At 39.9% G+C, this 22,811-nt stretch overlaps 3 protein-coding genes across 3 annotated transcripts; all 3 read left to right on the top strand.

Annotated features, from left to right (window-relative positions):
* Nucleotides 1-1,463: 1,463 nt before the first annotated feature.
* Nucleotides 1,464-3,466, top strand: LOC133738682 (3-hydroxy-3-methylglutaryl-coenzyme A reductase 2-like). Its single transcript, XM_062166263.1, has one exon. The coding sequence runs from the start codon at nucleotides 1,570-1,572 to the stop codon at nucleotides 3,310-3,312; it is 1,743 nt and encodes a 580-aa protein (XP_062022247.1). The 5' UTR covers nucleotides 1,464-1,569; the 3' UTR covers nucleotides 3,313-3,466.
* A 1,023-nt stretch (nucleotides 3,467-4,489) lies between these two features.
* LOC133735519 (senescence-specific cysteine protease SAG39-like) lies at nucleotides 4,490-5,846 on the top strand. The gene is made up of 2 exons (XM_062162923.1): nucleotides 4,490-4,958; nucleotides 5,060-5,846. Exons 1-2 carry the CDS (start codon nucleotides 4,526-4,528, stop codon nucleotides 5,650-5,652), a joined length of 1,026 nt encoding a protein of 341 aa, XP_062018907.1. The 5' UTR covers nucleotides 4,490-4,525; the 3' UTR covers nucleotides 5,653-5,846.
* A 14,156-nt stretch (nucleotides 5,847-20,002) lies between these two features.
* Nucleotides 20,003-21,987, top strand: LOC133736344 (3-hydroxy-3-methylglutaryl-coenzyme A reductase 1-like). The gene has a single exon (XM_062163802.1). It carries the CDS (start codon nucleotides 20,117-20,119, stop codon nucleotides 21,857-21,859), a length of 1,743 nt encoding a protein of 580 aa, XP_062019786.1. The 5' UTR covers nucleotides 20,003-20,116; the 3' UTR covers nucleotides 21,860-21,987.
* Nucleotides 21,988-22,811: the final 824 nt, after the last annotated feature.

Here is a 22,811-nt window from a genome sequence, read left to right as displayed (position 1 = left end):
AGGGACGGGAACGCTCACTTTTTCTCTCTCTAGGGTTTTTTTCCCCATTCACTTGTTTCTTGTAAAGAATTAGCCTTTTTCGTAAAGAGAAGAGAGAGCTAAAATAAAAAATTATAGAAAGAAGGTATTTTTTTAATGGAAAGACGACAATCTGTATTAAATAGAATTAAGGAATATATGGGGCGATGTAAAAGCATAAAAAATAAGCAATAAAACATAATAAGATGCACAAATGCATCTAAAGATAAATATAACCAAGATGTGACTTGATGCCGTAAAGTATCGTACGTTGCACTACATATGTCACTAAAGCAGTGTAAATAAAAGAGTAACTGTAACCGTAACCCTAGGAGATGTGATTCGCTCACCAGGAGATCGAAAGTCACCGAGGGTGTCAAAACACGAACGTTAGCAGACAAACTCCCAAGAACGAGAACAAAATGAGCAACCGTCGCATATCCAAGATCCAAATATGGATACGCCCCTGGTCCGAAATTTGGCCAGAATTCAAAATTAAAACTACTACAACAAAACACTGGATTAACTATAATCTTACTTCACTACCCAAAACCGAAGGAAGACTTTGACCTCCAACATTAACTCAAATGTTACTCACTTTATTTCTTTATTTTTTTATTTTTTATATTTTTTTTTAGTGTTAAACCTTGGTGTCAATCAAAAGTTCAAAACATTAAACAATAATGCAACAACAGTAGGATAAATATGTTTTGTGAAAGTGTCTAACAAGTATGAAGTATCAGAAATATATAAAAAGATAAATCAATAGAAAAATATAAAAGACCAAGAATTTATGTGGTTCACCCCAAAATCAAAGGGTTACATCCATGGGTGGAAACAGTGAGATTCCACTAATATCAAAAGGAGATTACAAGGTGTTTAACACTCAAATCCAAAATCCCAATTACACCCGAATACACTTCACAAGAACAAAAGCAACAAACCAAAAGGTAATTTTTCTATAGAACCCAAAACTGCGGCTATTTCTCAATAACCCTAAGCTGCGGCTTTTTCTTTTCTCTCTCACACCTTAATTGGTGACAGAAAGCATATATTTATATTTTGCCTCCAAAAACTAATAGAATTAGGTTAAGTATATGAGCTTAATCCAATAGATAATTAATGGGCGTAGTGGCTTAGGGTTTAGATAAATTAAAAACCAACAAAATATACATTCTCACAAATTTAAGATACAGTGGTGAGCAAGGGTGAAAATCTAGAAAGCTATTCAAATTTACGTGGCCAGTAACTGGCTGGATGAAGATGGATACACTATGATAAGAGTATTAGAGTGAGAAAGAGCCGGGAAGGAGACAACCATCATAAAATAGGCGTGTTCATTTGACTATTAGCAGTGTGTTGAAAGTTTAAAACGTGCCACACCCAAATATAGTAATACTGCCTCTAGGTGCCTTCCTACATCGCAACCAGCACTATATATATGCAACCCCCAACAGTTGAGACTCAAACCAAAACAAGCAATTCGAATTCAAGCCTTGCTCGCTCCTCTCCTCTGATCACCGGCGGCTTGTTTAGCATCTCTCACATCCAATGGAGCACGGAGGAAAGCCCATGAAAATGAAAGTCAAGTTTGTCGACGATCAAGTCCCAAAGGCCTCAGACTCAGATGCCATGTCTCTACCTCTCTACATCACCAACGCTGGGTTTTTCACCCTCTTCTTCTCCGTTGTCTACTTCTTGCTCACTAGCTGGCGCGAGAAGATCCGTACCAACACTCCTCTTCACATCATTGATCTCTCTGAGATTGTTGCCATCCTTGCTCTTGTAGCCTCCTTCATCTATCTCCTCGGCTTCTTCGGCATCGATTTTGTTCGGTCCCTCTTTCTCCAGCCCAGTAGTGACATCTGGGCTGCCGACGATGACGAGGAAGAGATTATTCTCAAGGAGGATGCTCGTAAGGTTCCTTGTGGCCAGGCCCTTGATTGTTCAATTCCCGACATTGCTCCAATTGCTTCATCTAAAGTTTCCCCGAAATTGTTGGATGAAAAACCAGCAATCCAGACCCCACCACCAACCGAAGAAGACGAAGAGATTATCAAGGCTGTGGTGGCTGGAACCATTCCTTCATACTCACTGGAGTCAAAGCTAGGAGATTGCAAGAGGGCAGCTTCTATTAGGCGTGAGGCTTTGCAGAGAGTTACAGGCAAGTCTTTGGAGGGTTTGCCTTTGGAGGGCTTTGATTATGAATCCATTTTGGGTCAATGCTGTGAAATGCCAGTTGGGTATATTACCATTCCTGTTGGGATTGCTGGGCCTCTTATGCTTGATGGAAGAGAGTTCTCTGTCCCCATGGCCACAACTGAAGGGTGCTTGGTGGCTAGTACTAACCGTGGTTGCAAAGCTATTAACTTGTCCGGTGGAGCTACCAGTGTGCTATTGAAAGATGGAATGACCAGAGCACCTGTTGTCAGATTCAACTCTGCTAAAAGAGCTGCTGAATTGAAGTTTTTCATGGAAGACCCTGCCAATTACGAAACCATTTCCATGGTCTTCAACAAATCAAGCAGATTTGGTAGACTTCAAACTGTGAAGTGTGCAGTTGCTGGGAAGAACCTGTACATGAGATTCTGCTGCAGCACAGGCGATGCTATGGGGATGAACATGGTCTCCAAAGGTGTTCAAAATGTCCTCGACTTCCTTCAGAATGACTTCCCTGACATGGATGTAATTGGCATCTCTGGTAACTACTGCTCAGACAAGAAGCCTGCTGCTGTCAACTGGATCGAAGGCCGAGGCAAATCTGTGGTGTGTGAGGCTGTGATCAAGGGAGACATAGTGAGTAAGGTGTTGAAAACCAATGTGGCGGCCTTGGTGGAGCTTAACATGCTCAAGAACCTCACTGGTTCTGCCGTTGCTGGTGCTCTAGGTGGTTTCAATGCTCATGCTAGTAACATTGTTTCTGCAGTCTATCTAGCTACTGGTCAAGACCCGGCTCAGAACATTGAGAGTTCTCACTGTATTACCATGATGGAAGCCATCAATGATGGAAAGGATCTTCACGTCTCAGTGACCATGCCTTCTATTGAGGTCGGCACAGTAGGAGGAGGTACCCAACTTGCATCACAGTCCGCTTGTTTGAACTTGCTTGGAGTGAAGGGAGCTAACAGAGAAGCACCAGGATCAAACGCAAGGCAGTTGGCCAGTGTTGTAGCTGGTTCTGTTCTTGCTGGAGAGCTATCTCTCATGTCTGCCATTGCAGCTGGACAGCTCGTCAAGAGTCACATGAAGTACAACCGATCGAACAAAGATGTTACAGCTGTTGCTTCTGCTTAAGAGAGCTTGAAACCCTTTGACCTCGAGAACTTTTTGTATACTGATCCTCCTGTAAATTTCTTCAGAAATATAGTCATCTAATGTCTTTTGAGCAAATTGGCTCATTAACTAGAGTACTTTTGGTTCAATTCGATTCTTTGGTATTAGTTTGTTACTTAGTCACCTTGCTTCCAGTTACTTTTTCTCTTGCATGGTTGGCACTGGTGAGCTAGAACAATACTGATAGATCGAGCTTTCTATTGCGTACATGAGCAAGGGAGACATACGTTTCATACTCGAATACTCGATTACAAAATTTTGATAATAATTATGCAGAGATTTAATGGTGGAAGTGAAATGTTAATTTGTCTTCTTATTTCCAGTCCAATATGCCATGCGCAGTTTTAGTACCTGGTGTTTGGTACACAATGGACGGCATCCGTTGGTCATCTTTTACAGAAACCCAGATTGGTTACTAGCTAGGTTCTCTAAATGCTAGCGGTACCCTAATTAAACCTCAGGTATCCAAGCTAAATGATTTACCGAGTCACATATTTAATTTGAATGAAGAAGAGCAGTCAATTATCACTTATCTACAAACAAAGAACTGCGATGTTTATAATCCTAGTCTCAGAGAATTGCCTTGCTCACATATGCCAAAAGGTTAATCCCATCTGTTTTCTTAAGCCTGGAAAGAGGAAAATATCAGATACATCCGAAATGGAATAAAGGATAACGAATCCATTCGTTTGCTTTGTGTAATATTGTATGCTTTCACGTATTTTTCTCTGTATGATTATTACTGATTACAACTCTGTAAACCAGTTGAAAGTTTTGGTCTGAACTTCTGTAATGTTATACCTTGTTCTTCACTTGGGCTTTACTAAATTGCATCTTGGTCCTTAAACAAGATCCTTACAATTGATATAATTGTCTCCTCTATGGGATTTGTTGAACTCTAGATCAGCGTACGTGTAAAACAAAACACTAGCATTTTGTAGGAACAAGTAACCAGGTGATTTGGCTAGTAATTTGTCCTGACATCAAATTATATTGATAGGCAATAAGTCGATATCAGAACATTTTACGGGGCACAAATATTGCAGATCGATCAACTTTTGGGGCACGGAGATAACACAGCAAGGCCATTCCTTTTCTCTATATAAACTCAGCAGTAGACCCTTCATTATATACCTTCCCATTAATTCATATACTTCATCATATAGTAGCCTGTATGGAGTTCATCAACCACAGCAAATGTATCTGTTTGGTCTTGATCCTCATATTGGGGGGGGCTTGGTCTTCTGAAGCCACCTCTCGCAGTCTGCAAGATGCATTAATGTATGGGAGATACGAGCAATGGATGGCTCGTTACGGACGCGTATATAGTGACACTGATGAGAAGGAGAAGCGCTTCAAGATATTCAAGGAAAATGTAGCATTTATAGAATCTTCCAATGACGAAGCAAACAAACCTTACAAACTAAGTGTGAATGGATTTGCAGACCTTACAAATGAAGAGTTCACAGCCTCAAGAAATCGATTTAAGGCTCATGAATGCTCCACAAAGACCACTTCTTTCAAATATGAAAATGCTACTGTGCCAGCAACAATGGACTGGAGACAGAAAGGAGCTGTTACCCCAATCAAGGACCAAGGCCAATGTGGTAATGAATCTTCTAATGATTTTTACATAGAGATGAGGCTCTACAACTCCCCTTATAGACTTTAAATGGTTTCTATTCTGACTGCCATCAACTTGCTACAGGTTGCTGTTGGGCGTTCTCAGCAGTGGCAGCCATGGAAGGAATTACACAACTCACAACTGGTAAACTGATTTCCTTGTCCGAGCAAGAGCTGGTTGACTGTGATGTTAATGGTGAAGACCAAGGCTGTGAGGGTGGCCTCATGGATGATGCCTTTCAGTTCATCAATCAAAACCATGGACTAAGTACCGAGGCCAATTATCCCTACACAGGTGTTGATGGTACATGCAATGCTAAGAAGGAAGCAAACCATGCAGCCTCGATAACTGGCCACGAAGATGTGCCTGCAAACAGTGAAAGCGCCCTACTTAATGCTGTTGCTAATCAACCTATTTCTGTTGCCATTGATGCCAGCGGATCTGATTTCCAATTCTATTCAAGTGGTGTTTTCACAGGAACATGCGGAACGAGCCTGGACCATGGTGTTACCGCTGTTGGTTATGGTGTCAGCGATGATGGGACTAAGTATTGGCTGGTGAAGAACTCATGGGGAGCAGAATGGGGTGAACAAGGGTACATAAGAATGCAAAGAGATGTTGATGCACCGGAAGGCCTCTGTGGTATTGCTATGGAAGCCTCTTATCCAACTGCATAACATACCAACAAATGAGATCATTGCCTAGTACCCTTCTAGGTATACATTATGATATTTATATGAACTTGTGCTTGTAATATGTATGTACGTAAAACTACCATATTTGTAAGATATTAGCACGTCTTATTCAGACAAAAATGGTGGACCTTTTCTCTATTTTGTTGAATTATACATCATATGTCGGTGAGCTATAACCTGTTGGTAAGTTATAATTCCAAAATTGTAAAGGTCATGGGTTTGATTCATGTCAGTGAATGTAAGGATGGGGTGGGTTAATGTTTTATATATATATATATATACACATCTTTCTGTTAGACAAATTCGCATTACAACAGTAATCAAAAGTATCAGGTATACATATGGAGAATAATTCTTTTGTGCAACTAGAAGTAAAAGTTCCATGCATTTTGTCATCTTGAAAAGATAACAATGAAATAAGGGTCGTCTATACCGTATATTGATACATCAAGTAGATTAGTTTAGTTAAAAGGTAGACTAACTCCATCATTGCTAGTATTGAGAATAATTCTTTTTTGCAACTTGAAGTAAAAGTTCCATGCATTTTGTCATCTTGAAAAGATAACAATGAAATAAGGGTCGTCTACACCGTATACTGATACATCAAGTAAATTAGTTTAGTTAAAAGATAGACTAACTCCATCATTGCTAGACTAGTTTGGACTACTCTGCTGTTCTTCTATATCAAACTTGCATGTCTATCCCTATATCTAACTAAATCTACTTAATGTATGAGTACACTAATGTACCATAAAACTTCCCATTAAACAATCACAAAGATTCAAGATAACAATGTGTAGGGCCCGGCCTATTAAAAACTGATTCATCTCGCTATCAAACTCTGTGGGCCATTCCCTAGCTAGGCCTATATTACCTAACCGAATGAGCCCCAAAGTTTCATTTAAAATATATATAAGAAAAAGAAAAAAAAATCTTGACACAGTATGATGATGACATATTTGTCGGCAAAAGTTTCTGAAAACATAATAAAAATTGGGTGTAGCTATTGTCACCCTACTATTTTCTTAGTTCACCCTACAAACATATAAATTATTAAAAGATTATATTACCCAAGTGTAAAATGACTAATAAGTACACTAATTTTCGAAAATTTAAATTTGTAAGGAAAACTAAATACATAACCAATTTGAATACAAAGGCTATTTAATTTCTCATTTGATAACATTAATCTTCATCTTCTCCACCTAAATTTGAATTTGTTACTTTTTTTTTATCTTTTTGTTTCGTCCTCATCGTTAATTCGTTATTCAATTCATAAAATCATTAGTGTTTTGTCTAAATCTTTGCTATCATTTTGTGAATACCAAAAGTAAAAATTTAAAACACACTAAAAAAAAATTCTCTTATTCGTTACTCATAGTTGTTAACTTGCTAATCTTTTGACATGGATTGATATAGACAAATTGAAACTGAAAGAAAAAAATTAAAAAATATGGAAGTAAATCAGATTGTAATTTTATTAGGAAACTTTAATATATTCTATTTTTTTATTAGAATACATTAAATGAGAGATTTTTATTAAAAAAAAATCTTTTTAATTAGATATGTCATATAAGGATAATTTTGGAAAGAGAAATGGGTTTAATAAGTAAATTTAATAATTGGTATTAAAATGTAGGGTGTACTGAGCAACTAGGGTGAACAAATAAAATGGTAGGTTGACAATAGACGCACCCTAAAAATTAAAATGATTTCTCAAGAAGTATTTGAAGGAAAAATCCACCCATTTAAGATAAGAACATATGTACCTTTAGGGGTCATCATGGGCCGGGCTAGGGCCGGCCCTACCCTAAATTTTAGGGCTTAGGGTAGGGTCGGGCCGGGCCTAGTCAAAGTCAACAAAATTTAGGGCCAGGTAGGATAGGGCCGAGGCTTAAATATACTAACCCTTACCCGCCCGAAAAGCCTGAGTCACTGGGCCAAAAGGGCCGGGTTGGGCCGGCCTTCCAAATAGGGCCGAAATGGGCCTAAAAGGGCTTTAATTTGTTTAACAAAAAGAAATAAATTATTCTTTTTTCCTTAAAATGTGGCTCCATGGTCATACTCATTGTTTTTTGTTGATCATATTTAATATATATATATATATATATATATATATATATATATATATTGAAATTAACTTATAAGTTATAACATTTGTAAATATTAGTTAATGTGGTTATATTTAATTAACTATCTTTCTAAAACTCTTAATTAATTTTTATTTAACAAAGGAAACAAGAATTAAAGAAAATAAAGCTGAGGAAATCAATTACCAAAAAAGAGATAAGTTGTATGCTATAGAAAAAAAAGAAATTTATTTTTAAAATAGAAAAAATAGAAAATTATTAGGGCTTAAACGGGTAGGGCCTAGAGGGCCGGGCCAGGCTTGGCCCTAACGGGCTCAAAAGGGTAGGGCCGAAGGGCCGGGCCGGGTTTCAATTGCATGACCCTTACCCTACCCTATTTGAGAAAGGGTCGGGCCGGCCCGCCCTAATGCAAGGGTCGGGTAGGGACCCTATGGGCCGGGCGGGCTTAGGGTCGAAGGACCAAATGATGACCCCTATGTACCTTTTAAGAAAAAACCTCCCATTTGGAAAGGGATACATAGTAGTGCCAACCGAATCTTCATCGACTAAAATCTCCCATAAAAATAAATAAAATACAAAGGCATACACCTTTACCGATTACTATTTCTTCATCGAAAGCCACCCATAAAATATATAAAAGTTGACACACCTTTACCAACAAAATGCTCGTTCATACAAGAGTTGGAAACCAAGTGAGAATAACTTATTAGACTCTCTCTAAACCTTAGCCGCTACTGGCAAGGGTCTCCATGGCGGTGTTTATCGCAAACCAAAACCTCTATCAGCGCCAATTCTTTGCTTGAGAAAAGGATCATGCGCCGCCCAGTCGGTGTCAAGATTTGGTCTTCAGGGACAAGACTTGTTCGCCGCTCTTCAAATGGATCGAGTCTCTAATCTGCTACCCCTTCCGGTGGACCATGTTGGTGGGCAGCAGAATCTTCTGATGTCTCTTGTGATCTCTTGGGTTGGAGACAGATGGCCAGAGCCTTGGCTCTCCACCGATCTACGCTTACGGAAAAGGGAGGTTTTCTTGAATGTGGGTGGATCAGACCGCCTAGGGGACACCTCAAGATCACTCTGAGGTGGCTATGCAGTCATTATGATCTGCTTCTTTCCTGTAGGTTGGCGGTGGTCATGGCACAGTCTTGAAGAAACTGACAAGGTGGTGGTGCAAACTGCTGGACTAGCACAGGCGAGGTCGTGGAGCGGAGGCACAATAGGGGTACCCAAATCATTTTGGAGGCCCAATTCAATTTGGTGGCTCAGATTTGATTGGGTGCTGAAATCTGATAGGATTTTGGTGCCCAAAACACTTGGATGTATTCTTTGGATTTGGGTCCATTTATGGATCAAACTAATAGGCTCTAGCTGTATAGGGTTTTGTATTTGGGATCCCGGATGACTGATCCAACTACATACTCTTATGGGGATCATAGGAGAAAGTTTGAGATTCTAGTGTCTTGCCTGCAGAATGAAGCTTTGTTCCTTACATCTGTATTGATAGTTTCTGGCGCACCGCAATTGGGCGCATTGGCAAAAGAAACTTTCACACACTATTATCTTTTGTTTCAAATAGATTTTTTTTTTTTTTTTAGGACAAACGTGAACACTTTCATTACTTCGGCCAACAAAGTTACAAAGGAACCCGCCACGTGTATGGCCCCGTAAAAATGAGAACCTAAACATAACTCTGTACTGACAAACACAGCACACCCTAACGGTAGGGAAAAGAGAAGGGAAATACTCAAAAGACTGCCTCATATGGGCCCTAAACCTTCCCTACCGAGCTCCGTTCCATTATTAAAACACAACGAAAAGAAAAATAAAACAAAAACAAAAATACTAAAATAAAACCAAGAGTGGGCTACGAAGCCCACATTCAAGCCCAAAGATAAGCCTAGGGCAAGAATCAAACCCTAGCCACCCTAGAAGCAGATTGACTTTAGCGCTGCCGCCGTTAGCAACAGTGCCGACACCACTGGCTTTACCAACACCGTCTGCGCTGCCATAGCCACAACCCGGAATGCCGCCATGGCCAACATCACCACCACTAGGGCTGAAGACAACCTGGGGGCCCAAAACAACCCTAACCACCATTGGAACAAAATGGCTAGGAGCACCTCCGTCAGCATCGTCGCCGCTGACAACACCACCTTCACCAGCATCACCACCTCCCCCTGGATCAAGAAACCAAGAGCAAGAGCAGAGGTGCACAATCTGACCCAGAGCAGCCACCATCTTCTCCTCGGAAGCAAAACGGCCAACCAGCCAAGGGAAGGCTGGCAACAAATCCACCACCCGCTGCGAGACCTCTATCTCATCAATGAAGGCGCCCATGTGGATGCTCGACATGAAATGGGGTGAAGAAGGTAAGGGAGATGAGAGCCAAATCAATGGAAAGATGGAAAAAGATTGGAAGGAGATCAGGAAAGGCGATCTGTGATTTGGGTTTGAAAACTCAGCCTTGCGGCCACCAAAGAAAAACACGAGGAGCGAGACCTCGGACTTAACCCACTTGTACCTTTTCAATATTTTCAAAAGTGAACAATCAAAAACTGTTTCAAATAGATTTAGTTCTACTAGGCATCTGAATAAAGGAGCGGAAATTTTTAAATGTAATGGTACGTGAATCATCCCACTAGGGGATCTATATTGTGTCATTCTGGCCTGAGTTATTATATATGAATCGAGTACTACTTATTTCAAAAAAAAAAAACAAAATGCTCGTTCATAAAATGCACCCATAAGAAAAATAAATAAATAAAAAGTGACACAATTATTCGGACGAAATCTTCATCAGTAAAAGTCACTCATAAAAATTACATATAAACACAATCACTTTTGCCAATGAATATTTTGTCGTCATACACCACCCATAAAACATATAAAAAAGAACACACTTTAGCCCATGAAATGTTCGTTAGTAAAATCCTCCCATAAAAAGATGAAATGAAAAACGTTGTACCTTGAATGATGAGTAATTTGTTATGGGCGGTTCTAATTGGACCTCCAAATTTGCTCTTTGGACCTCCATTTTTTTTCAATTGTTTTTTGACTTTATCGACTTATATGAAAAGATAAATAAGGACAAAGAGAGAAAGAAAAAAAGAAAGAGAGAAAATCAAAAATCAGAAGAAAAAAAATAATAATAATACTATTCTTACCTCCTGTACAAAACTACAAATCTCTTCAGTTTTCTTTTCACTTTCAATGTATATTCTCCCTTCAATCTTTCAAGCTTATATTTTTTCTTAATTAGATGTTAACAAAGTGTTTCATACTTTTCAGCTTAAATTGTCTCCAGGACATCCTTTGCCAAGAATTGTACCAAACTGAGAGAGGAATGCATACACTAAAGTTATACATTTGTATTCTAGATACCAGAACCATCTACAGCAATACAAAGAGTGTTGTCCTATTACAGTAGTTTCGGAGATTTTTACACTTGATGATTGAAATTTGAACATTTAACTAAATTGTTATTGAAGAATACAGGTAGACAAAAGTACATAAATATCTCAAAGAGCTTTACAAAAGAAGCCTTACAATTTAACTGTTACAAAAGAAATGCAGCACCTAGTGTAATTGAATGTAAGCAAAATTCTTCTCCACAAAGTTGAAGGCACTGAGACAGATGACAACTTTGTTTTAGAATTCATCCTAGACATGTAATGAAAATTTGCAAGAACAAAGAGTTTAAATAGAAATCTATAATATCACGGAGCATATGTTTAAACAAAAAAAAAAAAAAAAAGGCCTATAAACAAAGCTTTGGAGCAGAGCTCAACATTAGCAAGCCACCATCGTACATACTGAGCCAATGAATTGTATGATTAACAACTGAAACCTAAACCCATGAGAAGCTGAAGTATTTAGTACTATTAGGCAATAATAGTATGATATCTCATAAGCTTGTAATGAAATCCATAAAGTTGTTGACCAAAACATAAACTTAACTACTTATGTATTTAACCATGCACTTTCCCTATATTTAATCATGGAAAGTATGAAACCATTGAAATCTGACCAAATCAGGGTAGATGTACCAAAAAAAAAAGAAGCAAGAAAATACCAAGTTGATAGCTTCTGAGCACGAAAGCTGATTCCGTTCTTCAAGCAAAGCTGGAGATGAAGACAACAACAAATTGTTCATCAACTAAAGAGGTTTTCACCAACCGCAAATAAGCAGACAATGACATATAGAAAACAAGCACTATTGAACTACTCAAAGATTAGAGAAAACACAATTTAAAAGAATCCAAATTTAATTGAAATTGTTGGCCAAAATTCGAAATTCTAATTCAAAATTCAAAACTGAGAGATAGATGCAAACCTGTATTCCTTGTAGCGATCAAAGGAGTCACCGCTCCAGCCCTGAGTTCTATTAGCAGCCATAACTGAGAACGAAATCAAGCACCGCACCAACTCGCTAGTCCTAAATCATAGAGCCGTCGCCTTCACCACATGGTCTCTCCTTGAGGGCCGCCTCGCCACCCTCGATCTTCATACCTAAAACCCTTGAAATCCTTTTTTTAGCGAATCCAAAGGGATTCCAGCAACATATCAAGGATCAAGAACCAACCCTCTGAGTAATTTTGGTTGAGAAGAGCTACCATGTGATTTTGATCATTCTTCTTCTCATGGTTGAAGATACAGATAAAAAGTAGCGTCCGATCGTTGTATCTCACGTTCAAAGGTGTTTTGGTAACACTATAGAGGTCTACTTAGCATTTCAAGTATTCTAAAAAGAAAATTAGAGGTGTACTAAGTAGGGGAGATCTAAATAGCAAATTTGGAGGTTCAACTAGCACCACTCATTTGTTATCAAGATCCTCTCATTGAAAAAAAAAATGGTGAACTCTTACCATCTACATGCAGTGTAGCACTGTACCACTTCACCTAGTAGCACGACGTTTGTATTGCTTTCCCACAATCTCATTTTTCATAGGTTAGGTTGCTTCCATTTTACTCAACGCTAGAAGACAAAAATTCATATACATAGCAGAATGATTCGAAGCTCTAGTTTCACCTTCTTTATTAGCTTATATTGAAATAAAAAGTTAATTTATAAGTAAATTTGTTGTTATATTATGATGAATTTGATAGTCTTTCATAATTTCAGCTTGGTTATCAGTTGCAGAGAAAAAAATGTTTGATTATTATACATTCATTTATTGTGTCATGCAATTTTCATTTTATGTTTATATAATAATTCTTTTATATCGATTAATTTTATTGAAAAAAAAAGGCTAATGTATTGACAGATGTTGAGCCCTGTCAATTTATTTCGCTTTCGACTCCAAAATCTTTAGGCCGACCATCCTTGCTTGTTTGACTTCCAAGCCGACAAGTCAAAGTATTCTTTCGCTGGCCACCTTTGAAAAATTTGTTTGGACAATATGATCCAATCTTTGGCACATTATTATTTTTTTATTTTTTATTTTTTTGCAATTTTGTTTAGTCCCTATATTATGACTCTGTCGTCGTTTCAGTCCCTGACATTCTAATTTAATCTGAAAAGTCCCTGAGGTTACAATTTCCGTCTGATAGGTCCTCGCCGTCCAAATTCTCCGTTAACTGGCTGACGTAGTAGAACAAGCCTACGCCAACTCAGCGCCACGTAAGCGTGGTGGATGTTAAAATGTCGAGAATAACCCTTTCAGCTTTTTTTTTTTTGTTCTTTTTTTCTCCTTTCCGTTCTTTTGTTCTTGCTGCAATCTCTTCTTCAGTTCTTCCTCAAACCCAAACATCGGCCTCATCACCTAGCCCTTCTTCTTCCTCTCATCAAATCTAACCTCAAAAGTAAAGAAGACACTCTTGTATCGAAATCCGACACAAACCCACTCCATGAGACCAAAATCAAGGAGAACCCAGTGAAGGAAGCAGAGGAAGTAGCCAAGGAAATATCGCAATCCGCGATTTTTCCAAAGAGGTTTCAATTTGGGGTGTGATTCTTCTCAAGTTTCTGAGGGCTCGGGACTTCAAGATGAAAGATGCTTTTGTTATGCTCCAAAACACGATCCACTGGAGCTTCGTTTGGGATTGATGCTCTTATGGAGGAAGATCTTGGTGATGATTTAGAAAAAGTGGTGTTTATGCATTCTTCACCGAGTTGACTCGTTGGTACCAGACTCGTTTCTGATGGTGTAAACCCAGTCCCTGGTAAAGGTGTATTTCAAGACCCCGAACGGCCGGTACAAGCTTCACTCGGAGAAGATGTGGCTGGTGAATCTGCTACCCTATTCATACTCCAAGACAATCTCGCAGGTACCCCAAAAACGCGTTTATGAATTTCGATTTTAGGTTCCCAAACACGGCCTCTGGCGCTCTGTTGACTCGGAATGAGTTAGTGTTTGGTTGAGAAGTTTGTGTCTTTGGGTGTTTGAATTGGGAGGTTTATGTAATTTGGTTTGGGAATTTCTGTGTAGGATCCTATTAAAGCCTTGCATTTTAGTAATTCGAATCCAGTTTGTCAAGCATTTGATTCAAAAGCCAAGGATGGGCATGACTTGCTTATAAGAATGAACTTCTTTGTAGTTTGTGTGTGATATGACTTTTTTGGGAAGATGAGGCTTGTTCTTGACTTGCTTAAATGTGGGTGGTGTTGTAGTTTATTCCGTGTCTTTGAGACACCAATTGCAAGATTTTGGGAAGAAGCTTGTTGGTGCCCTGCATTATAACAAAGAGGGTTCTGTTAATACTAGGCACTTATAGTTCTTTCGTTTTATAAGCCTATTGTTGTGCCCTTGTATGGAGAATCAAGATTATTAACTATGTTGTAGTTCGCTACATGATGATTTGAGAGGAAGAAGAAGATGGAGTTCTTGGATTTCTTTTCCTTTCCGGAGCCAAGGTGATGAGCACGTGTTTGGGTAAATGAACAAGTGGAAGAAGAGGTTGCAGCAAGAACAAAAGAACAGAAAAGAGAAAAAAAGAACAGAAAAAAAAAAAAAAAGCTGAAAGGGGAGGCTAGGGTTATTCTCGACATTTTAACATCCACCACGCTTATGTGGCGCTGAGTTGGCGTAGGCTTGTTCTGCCACGTCAGCTAGTTAACAGAGAATTTGGACAGCGAGGACCTATTAGACGGAAATTGTAACCACAGGGACTCTTCAGATTAAATTAGAATGTCAGGGACTGAAACGATGACAGAGTCATAGTACAGGGACTAAACAGAATTTTGCCCTTTTTTTAATATATGGGTTTTAGAATCCAGTCAAGCTAGGACGATCATCCCCACGCCCATGTTATTATTAATAATCTTTTGCTGCATCAGGGAGACATAATACCTGTGCCCCGAGCATACATAGTTACGTTACAATTATCCTCATAGAGGAAATCCTGCAAGAAATCAGGTGCCTCAACTAAAGAAAGATCCATAATATGATCTAAACTAACAAAGTGAGTCAACCTGTTGGCTACACTATTTGCTTCACGATAAACATGCCGAATTCTAACATAATAAAAAACAAGCATATAATTTTTACAATCATCTAAAATCCGGCTAACCTCAGAATTATCCTCCATGTGGTGATTAAGCACAGCAACTAATACGGAACAATCTTTGGCACATTATTGCTCACCTACAAATGCACATGGTTATGAATTTTTCAAATCTAGTCAAGACATATCATGCTCCCTTTCAATAACATTTAGTTTTCAATTTTTTATTTTTTTTTTATTTTTTTTTATTCAAGAAATAGAAAGTAGACATCTTATTGGATCAATAAGGATTTTCATATCTGGTTAAGATATATCATTTTCCCTTTCAATAATTGCACCTTCTAGATATACTTTTTGACCTAGTTTCTCGGAGCTAGGGTTGCGATCGGAAACCTAGGGTTTCTTTGATCTAAAAGATTCTAATGGCCATGAACGTTTTGTTCTAGAATTGTCGAGGGATTTGTAATCCTTCCACTAGGCGTGCTTTGAAGATTTTAATCTCACAGCATAATCTGAAATTGGTGTTTCTGATTGAAACGAAGATCAGAGATAAAGAGGAGTTCGACAGACTACAACGTAACCTAGGGTTTGATCATGCAGAGGGCGTGATGAGCGTTGGGCAGGCTGGTGGACTAGGTTTATTCTGGAATGACGAAGTAAAGGTCAAAATACGGCAGCCTTCTACTGCCCGTTTTATTGATGCAGTGGTAGATGAAGGAGATGGCTTCTTGCGGTGGCGGTTCACGGGGTTTTACGGCAACCCAGGTGCAGCAGATCGTCATGAATCCTGGGATCTTCTCAGGGCTTTGAGTGATGATGACAGTTTACCGTGGGTTGTTCTTGGGTACTTTAACGAGATCTTGTTGGCCTCAGAGAAGCTGGATGGTAGGCCACGACCGGAGAGTCAAATGCGAGGTTTCCAGGAGGCGCTGGGGTATGCGGAATTGGTGGACCTAGGGTATTACGGATGTCCATTTACTTGGAGTGATTCGGAGACGAAGGTTAGGATGGATAGGGTGGTTGCTACGGCGGCGTGGTCAGATAGTTTCGGCCATTCTCAGGTGATCCATTTGCAGCCTAGCAAGTCGGATCATATCCCTATTTTGCTTTGTATCAGTGCAGTTCCGATTGTTCAGAGGAAGCGATATCACAGGTTTAAGTTTGAATCATTGTGGTTGAAGCATGATGGTTGTCATGAGATCGTTCAGCAGTAGTGGCAACGTCTAGATCTGGGACAACCAATGTTTCAGGTTTCGAAGAAGATTGCATGGACCAGTATTGCGTTAGATGATTGGCAGCGCAGTGTGTTTGGTGACCGACAGAAAGCAATGTCGGAGACTCGTTCACGGTTGGAGGAGCTGTTGTGTATGTCAGTGACTCCAGAGGTATTGGTAGAGAAGGGTCAGTTGATGGAACGCTTGGAAAGGCTGCTGTCAGAGGAAGAATTGTATTGGAGTCAGCGAGCTAAGGTTTCATGGCTCAAGGAGGGAGATCGTAATACTGGTTTCTTTCATCATAAGGCTTCTAATAGGAAAAGCAAAAATTTCATTAGAGGTCTTTATGATGAGTTAGGGAACTGGAAAGAAAATGATGATGGTCTGGAAACTATTGCTGTGAACTATTTTGAGAAATGTATAAGGCAAGAACTATTGATGGTGGGGCTTTGGAGGAAACTCTTAAGGCTATTTCTCCTTCAGTTACAGCAGAGATGAATATTCTGCTATGTTCCCAATATAGCTGTGAGGAAGTGAAAGAGGCTTTGTTCCAAATGTACCCTACGAAGTCGCCTGGATCGGATGGAATGCCGCCACTATTTTTCCAACATTATTGGGAGAGTATAGGTGATGGCATCACTGCTGTAGTACACAATTTTCTACGGACTGGTCAGTTGCTAAAACAGATCAATTTCACGCACATTTGTTGATTCCTAAAACTGCTAATCCTGAGACTATGGCAGATTTAAGACCAATTGCATTGTGTAATGTCATTTACAAGTTGTGTTCGAAAGTTATTTCCAATAGGTTAAAGTTGATTTTGCCTCTGATTATAACGCCTTTTCAGAGTGCTTTCATTCCAGGCAAGTTGATAACTGACAATACTTTGGCAGCCAATGAGCTAGCTCATTTTATTCATAATAAAAGAGCAGGGGAGGAATTTATGGCATTGAAATTGGACTTGAGTAAAGCCTATGACAGATTGGAGTGGGGTTTTTTACAGAAAGTCATGGAATGTATGGGGTTTGCTCACAGTTGGGTACAGATGATTATGCAGTGTGTTTCTTCTGTCAGATATTCTTTTTTGGTACGGGGAAAGCCCAGGGGCTATGTGGTACCTTCTAGAGGGTTGCGACAAGGAGATCCTTTACCACCATATTTGTTTCTTCTCGGAGCAGAAGGTCTCTCTGCTTTATTAAAGACAAAGGCTGATCTAGGTGTGTTGCCAGGTATTTCTATTTGTGATGGCACTCCCATGGTTAATCATCTTCTTTTTGCAGATGATAGTATGTTGTATGCTACTGCTAATTTACAGGCTTGTCATGAAATTAGTAATGTATTGAAGGTGTATGGAAAAGCATCTGGGCAGCAAGTTAACTTCCATAAGAGTTTTGTTACGTTTAGTAAAAATGTGAATCGTGCTAATCAGAATTTGATTGCTACCTTTTTGGGAGTTCATGTAGTGGAATCCCATGAGAAGTATCTTGGCTTGCCTACATATGTTGGAAGGAATAAAACTAGTACTTTTCAATATATTCAGGAGAGATTGGAACAGAAACTTCAAACTTGGCAGGGTCGGCTTCTTAGTGGTGCTGGCAAATATATTCTGATCAAGGTGGTAGCTCAATCTTTACCTACATATGCTATGACCTGCTTTCAATTAACAAAAAAATTGTGTGATGATCTTTAACAGAGATATGCTAGATTTTGGTGGGGAGGCTCTAATGAACAAAGGAAAATTCATTGGATGTCTTGGCAATTTCTTTGCCGACCAAGGAAAGAAGGAGGATTGGGCTTCCAGGATTTATATGCTTTTAATAGGGCTATGTTGGCAAAACAGGGCTGGAGAATTGTTCAACATCCGAATTCATTGATTGCCAAAATGTATAAGGCCAGATACTTTCCAGTTTCTTCTTTTTGGGAGGCTGCACCTCATCATTCACCTTCATTTTCTTGGCGGAGTATTTATGAGGCTAGAAGTGTTCTTGTCAAAGGGGCACGTTGGCAAGTAGGAGATGGGAACGATATCTTGCTTTCTGACCCATAGCTACCTAGAGCGGCACCTTTTTGCTTATTACCAGTTCACGGAGGTAGATATCCTCTTTGGAAGGTCAGTCACCTTTTGAATGATGAGGGTTGCTGGAATGAAGCATTGATACAACAGGTTTGTCATGTTGATGACATCCCTTTTATTTTGTCTATTCCTTTGAGTAATAGAAGGGTTCATGATCGTTGGGTGTGGCACTTTGATTCCAAAGGGTTGTTTTCAGTTAAGAGTGCGTACAGGCTCTTATTGGAGGAGGAAATAGTACAAGAGGTGCCTTTGCAGACGCAAGATTTATGTAAAAAGCTATGGTCTACCAATGTACCAGGTATGGCAAAAAAAATTCTATGGAAGGTGTTGAACAATTGTTTACCTACTATGGATAGATTGATTGAGAAACAGTTTCCTCTGGAGGTAAGACCTTGTGTTCTATGTGGAGTGGGGGAAGAGACAATTGAACATATATGTAGGCTTTGTCCGTATGTCAAGGGAGTGTTGGATGTCGTGCCTGGGGTGGTACGGTCGGCTTACTCTTCCAAGTTATGGGCAACTTTTTGGAGTGGATTTGGGGTTGTGCTTCTCAATTGCCTTCCAAGTTATGGGCAACTTTTGTTTATAATTTGTGGGGTGTTTGGACGGAGAGAAATAATAGAGTGTGGGATAACAAGAGTATGGAGGTGAACCAGGTTGTGCTGCTATTGTCGGCTCATCTCCAGGAATACCAGAGGTATCAGGGCAAGAGCCAGGGTGGAGGGAGTCGGCATGTAGTCCCTTGGAAACCTCGATGTGACTTGATGCAGTGAGGCATCGTTGCACCGCATATATCACTGCAACAGAGGTGATTCGCTCACCAGGAGATCAAAAGCCACTGAGGATGACAAAAACTCGAACATTAGCAGACAAGCTCCCCAGAACCAAAACTAGAACTAAAACAAAATGAGCAGCTGTCGCAGATCTAAGATCCGGATATAGATATGACTCAGAACCCAAATTCAGATTCAAATTCGGCCCAAATCTAAAATTAAAACTCATACAGCAAACACTGGATTAAATAGAATCTTACTTCAGTGGCCAAAACCGAAAGAAGACTTTCACCTCCAACATTAACTCAAATGTTACTTCTTCTTCTTCTTTTTTTTTTTTTTTTTCTCGACTGTCAAACCTTGGTGTCAGTCAAAAGTTCAAAACAGTAAACAATAATGCAACATTAGAATAAATATACATTCTCACAAATATAAGACAAAGTGGTGAACGAGGGTGAAAATCTAGAAAGCTATTCGAATTTACATGGCCAATAACTGGCTAGATGAAGATGAAGACGAAGATGAATATGAATACACAATGAAGAGTATTAGAGTGAGAAAGAGCCAGGAAGGAGACAACCAATATAAAATAGGCGTGTTCATTTGACTAATAATGCTGTGTTGAAAGTTTAAAACGTGGCTTGACCCAAATATAGTAATACTGCAATTCTGCAACTCAACACTGATGAGCCTCTAGGTACCTTCCTGCATCACAACCAGCACTATATATATATTGTAGCCCCAAATACTTCGAACTCAAACCAACACAGACAATTAGCCTTTCTCCACTTTCCTTTCAGCTCACTCCTTTCCTCTGATCACCAGCGGCTTGTTTAGCATCTCTCACATCCAATGGAGCACGGAGGAAAGCCCATGAAAATGAAAGTCAAGTTTGTCGACGATCAAGTCCCAAAGGCCTCTGCCTCAGACGCCATGTCTCTCCCTCTCTACATAACCAACGCTGTGTTTTTCACCCTCTTCTTCTCCGTTGTCTACTTCTTGCTCACTAGCTGGCGCGAGAAGATCCGTACCAACACTCCTCTCCACATGATTCATCTCTCTGAGATTGTTGCCATCCTTGCTCTTGTAGCCTCCTTCATCTATCTCCTCGGCTTCTTCGGCATCGATTTTGTTCAGTCCCTCTTTCTCCAGCCCAGTAGTGACATCTGGGCCGCCGACGATGACGAGGAAGAGATTATTCTCAAGGAGGATGCTCGTAAAGTTCCTTGCGGCCAGGCCCTTGATTGTTCAATTCCCAAAATTGCTCCAATTGCTTCACCTAAAGTTACCCAGAAGGTGTCTTATGAAAAGCCAGCGATCGAGATTCCACCACCGACTGCAGAAGACGAAGAGATTATCAAGGCCGTGGTTGCCGGAACCATTCCTTCATACTCACTTGAGTCAAAGCTCGGTGATTGCAAGAGAGCAGCTTCTATTAGGCGTGAGGCTTTGCAGAGAGTTACAGGCAAGTCTTTGGAGGGTTTGCCTTTAGAGGGATTCGATTATGAGTCCATTTTGGGTCAATGCTGTGAAATGCCAGTTGGGTATATCACCATTCCTGTTGGGATTGCTGGGCCTCTTATGCTTGATGGAAAAGAGTTCTCTGTCCCCATGGCCACAACTGAAGGTTGCTTGGTGGCTAGTACCAACCGTGGTTGCAAGGCTATTAACTTGTCTGGTGGAGCTACCAGTGTGCTATTGAAAGATGGAATGACCAGAGCACCTGTTGTGAGATTCAACTCTGCTAAAAGAGCTGCTGAATTGAAGTTTTTCATGGAAGACCCTGCCAATTACGAAACCATTTCCATGGTCTTCAACAAATCAAGCAGATTTGGTAGACTTCAAACTGTGAAGTGTGCAGTTGCTGGGAAGAACCTGTACATGAGATTCTGCTGCAGCACCGGCGATGCTATGGGGATGAACATGGTCTCCAAAGGTGTTCAAAATGTCCTCGACTTCCTTCAGAATGACTTCCCTGACATGGATGTAATTGGCATCTCTGGTAACTACTGCTCAGACAAGAAGCCTGCTGCTGTCAACTGGATCGAAGGCCGTGGCAAATCTGTGGTGTGTGAGGCTGTGATCAAGGGAGACATAGTGAGTAAGGTGTTGAAAACCAATGTGGCGGCCTTGGTGGAGCTTAACATGCTCAAGAACCTTACTGGTTCTGCCGTTGCTGGTGCTCTAGGTGGTTTCAATGCTCATGCTAGTAACATTGTTTCTGCAGTCTATCTAGCTACTGGTCAAGACCCGGCTCAGAACATTGAGAGTTCTCACTGTATTACCATGATGGAAGCCATCAATGATGGAAAGGATCTTCACGTCTCAGTGACCATGCCTTCTATTGAGGTCGGCACAGTAGGAGGAGGTACCCAACTTGCATCACAGTCCGCTTGTTTGAACATGCTTGGAGTGAAGGGAGCTAACAGAGAAGCACCAGGATCAAATGCAAGGCAGTTGGCCAGTGTTGTAGCTGGTTCTGTTCTTGCTGGAGAGCTATCTCTCATGTCTGCCATTGCAGCTGGGCAGCTCGTCAAGAGTCACATGAAGTACAACCGATCGAACAAAGATGTTACAGCTGTTGCTTCTGCTTAAGAGAGCTTGAAACCCTTTGACCTCGAGAACTTTTTGTGTACTGATCCTCCTGTAAATTTCTTCAGAAATATAATCATCTAATGTCTTTTGAGCAAATTGGCTCATTAACTAGAATACTTTTGGTTCAATTCGATTCTTTGCTATTAGTTTGTTACTTATTCACCTTGCTTCCAGTTACTTTTTCTCTTGCATGGTTGGCACTGGTGAGCTAGAACAATACTGATAGATCAAGCTTTCTATTACGTACATGTGCAAGAGAGACATAAGTTTCGTACTCGATTACAAAATTTTGATAATAAATATGCAGAGATTTAATGGTGGAAGTGAAATGTTAATTTGTATTCTTATTTCCAGTCCAATATGCCATGCGCAGTTTTAGTACCTGGTGTATGGTACACAATGGAGGGCATCCGTTGGTCATCTTTTACAGAAACCCAGATTGGTTACTAGCTAGGTTCTCTAAATGCTAGCGGTACCCTAATTAAACCTCAGGTATCCAAGCTAAATGATTTACCGAGTCACATATTTAATTTGAATGAAGAAGAGTAGTCAATTTTCACTTATCTCCAAACAAAGAACCGCGATTTTTATAATCCTAGTCTCAAAGAATTGCCTTGCTCACATATGCCAAAAGGTTAATCCCATCTGTTTTCTTAAGCCTGGAAAGAGGAAAATTTGAGATACATCCGAAATGGAATAAAGGATAACGAATCCATTCGTTTGCTTTGTGTAATATTGTATGCTTTCACGTATTTTTCTCTGTATGATTATTACTGATTACAACTCTGTAAACCAGTTGAAAGTTTTGGTCTGAACTTCTGTAATGTTAAACCTTGTTCTATCTTCACTTGGGCTTTACTAAATTGCATCTTGGTCCTTAAACAAGATCCTTACAATTGATATAGTTGCCTCCTCTATTGGATTTGTTGAACTCTAGATCAGCGTACGTGTA

This window comes from Rosa rugosa, chromosome 3 (genome assembly GCF_958449725.1).
Source record: "Rosa rugosa chromosome 3, drRosRugo1.1, whole genome shotgun sequence".
In the NCBI taxonomy this organism is placed as follows: domain Eukaryota; kingdom Viridiplantae; phylum Streptophyta; class Magnoliopsida; order Rosales; family Rosaceae; genus Rosa; species Rosa rugosa.
This window is presented reverse-complemented; position numbering and strand designations above follow the sequence as displayed.

Bases quoted from the DNA above. Each gene is read 5' to 3' on its own strand.
- LOC133735519 (XM_062162923.1), top strand. From the start codon at position 4,526: ATGGAGTTCATCAACCACAGCAAATGTATCTGTTTGGTCTTGATCCTC. The intron at 4,959-5,059 runs GTAATGAATCTT...AACTTGCTACAG, and splicing joins CAAGGACCAAGGCCAATGTG to GTTGCTGTTGGGCGTTCTCA.
- LOC133736344 (XM_062163802.1), top strand. From the start codon at position 20,117: ATGGAGCACGGAGGAAAGCCCATGAAAATGAAAGTCAAGTTTGTCGAC.
- LOC133738682 (XM_062166263.1), top strand. From the start codon at position 1,570: ATGGAGCACGGAGGAAAGCCCATGAAAATGAAAGTCAAGTTTGTCGAC.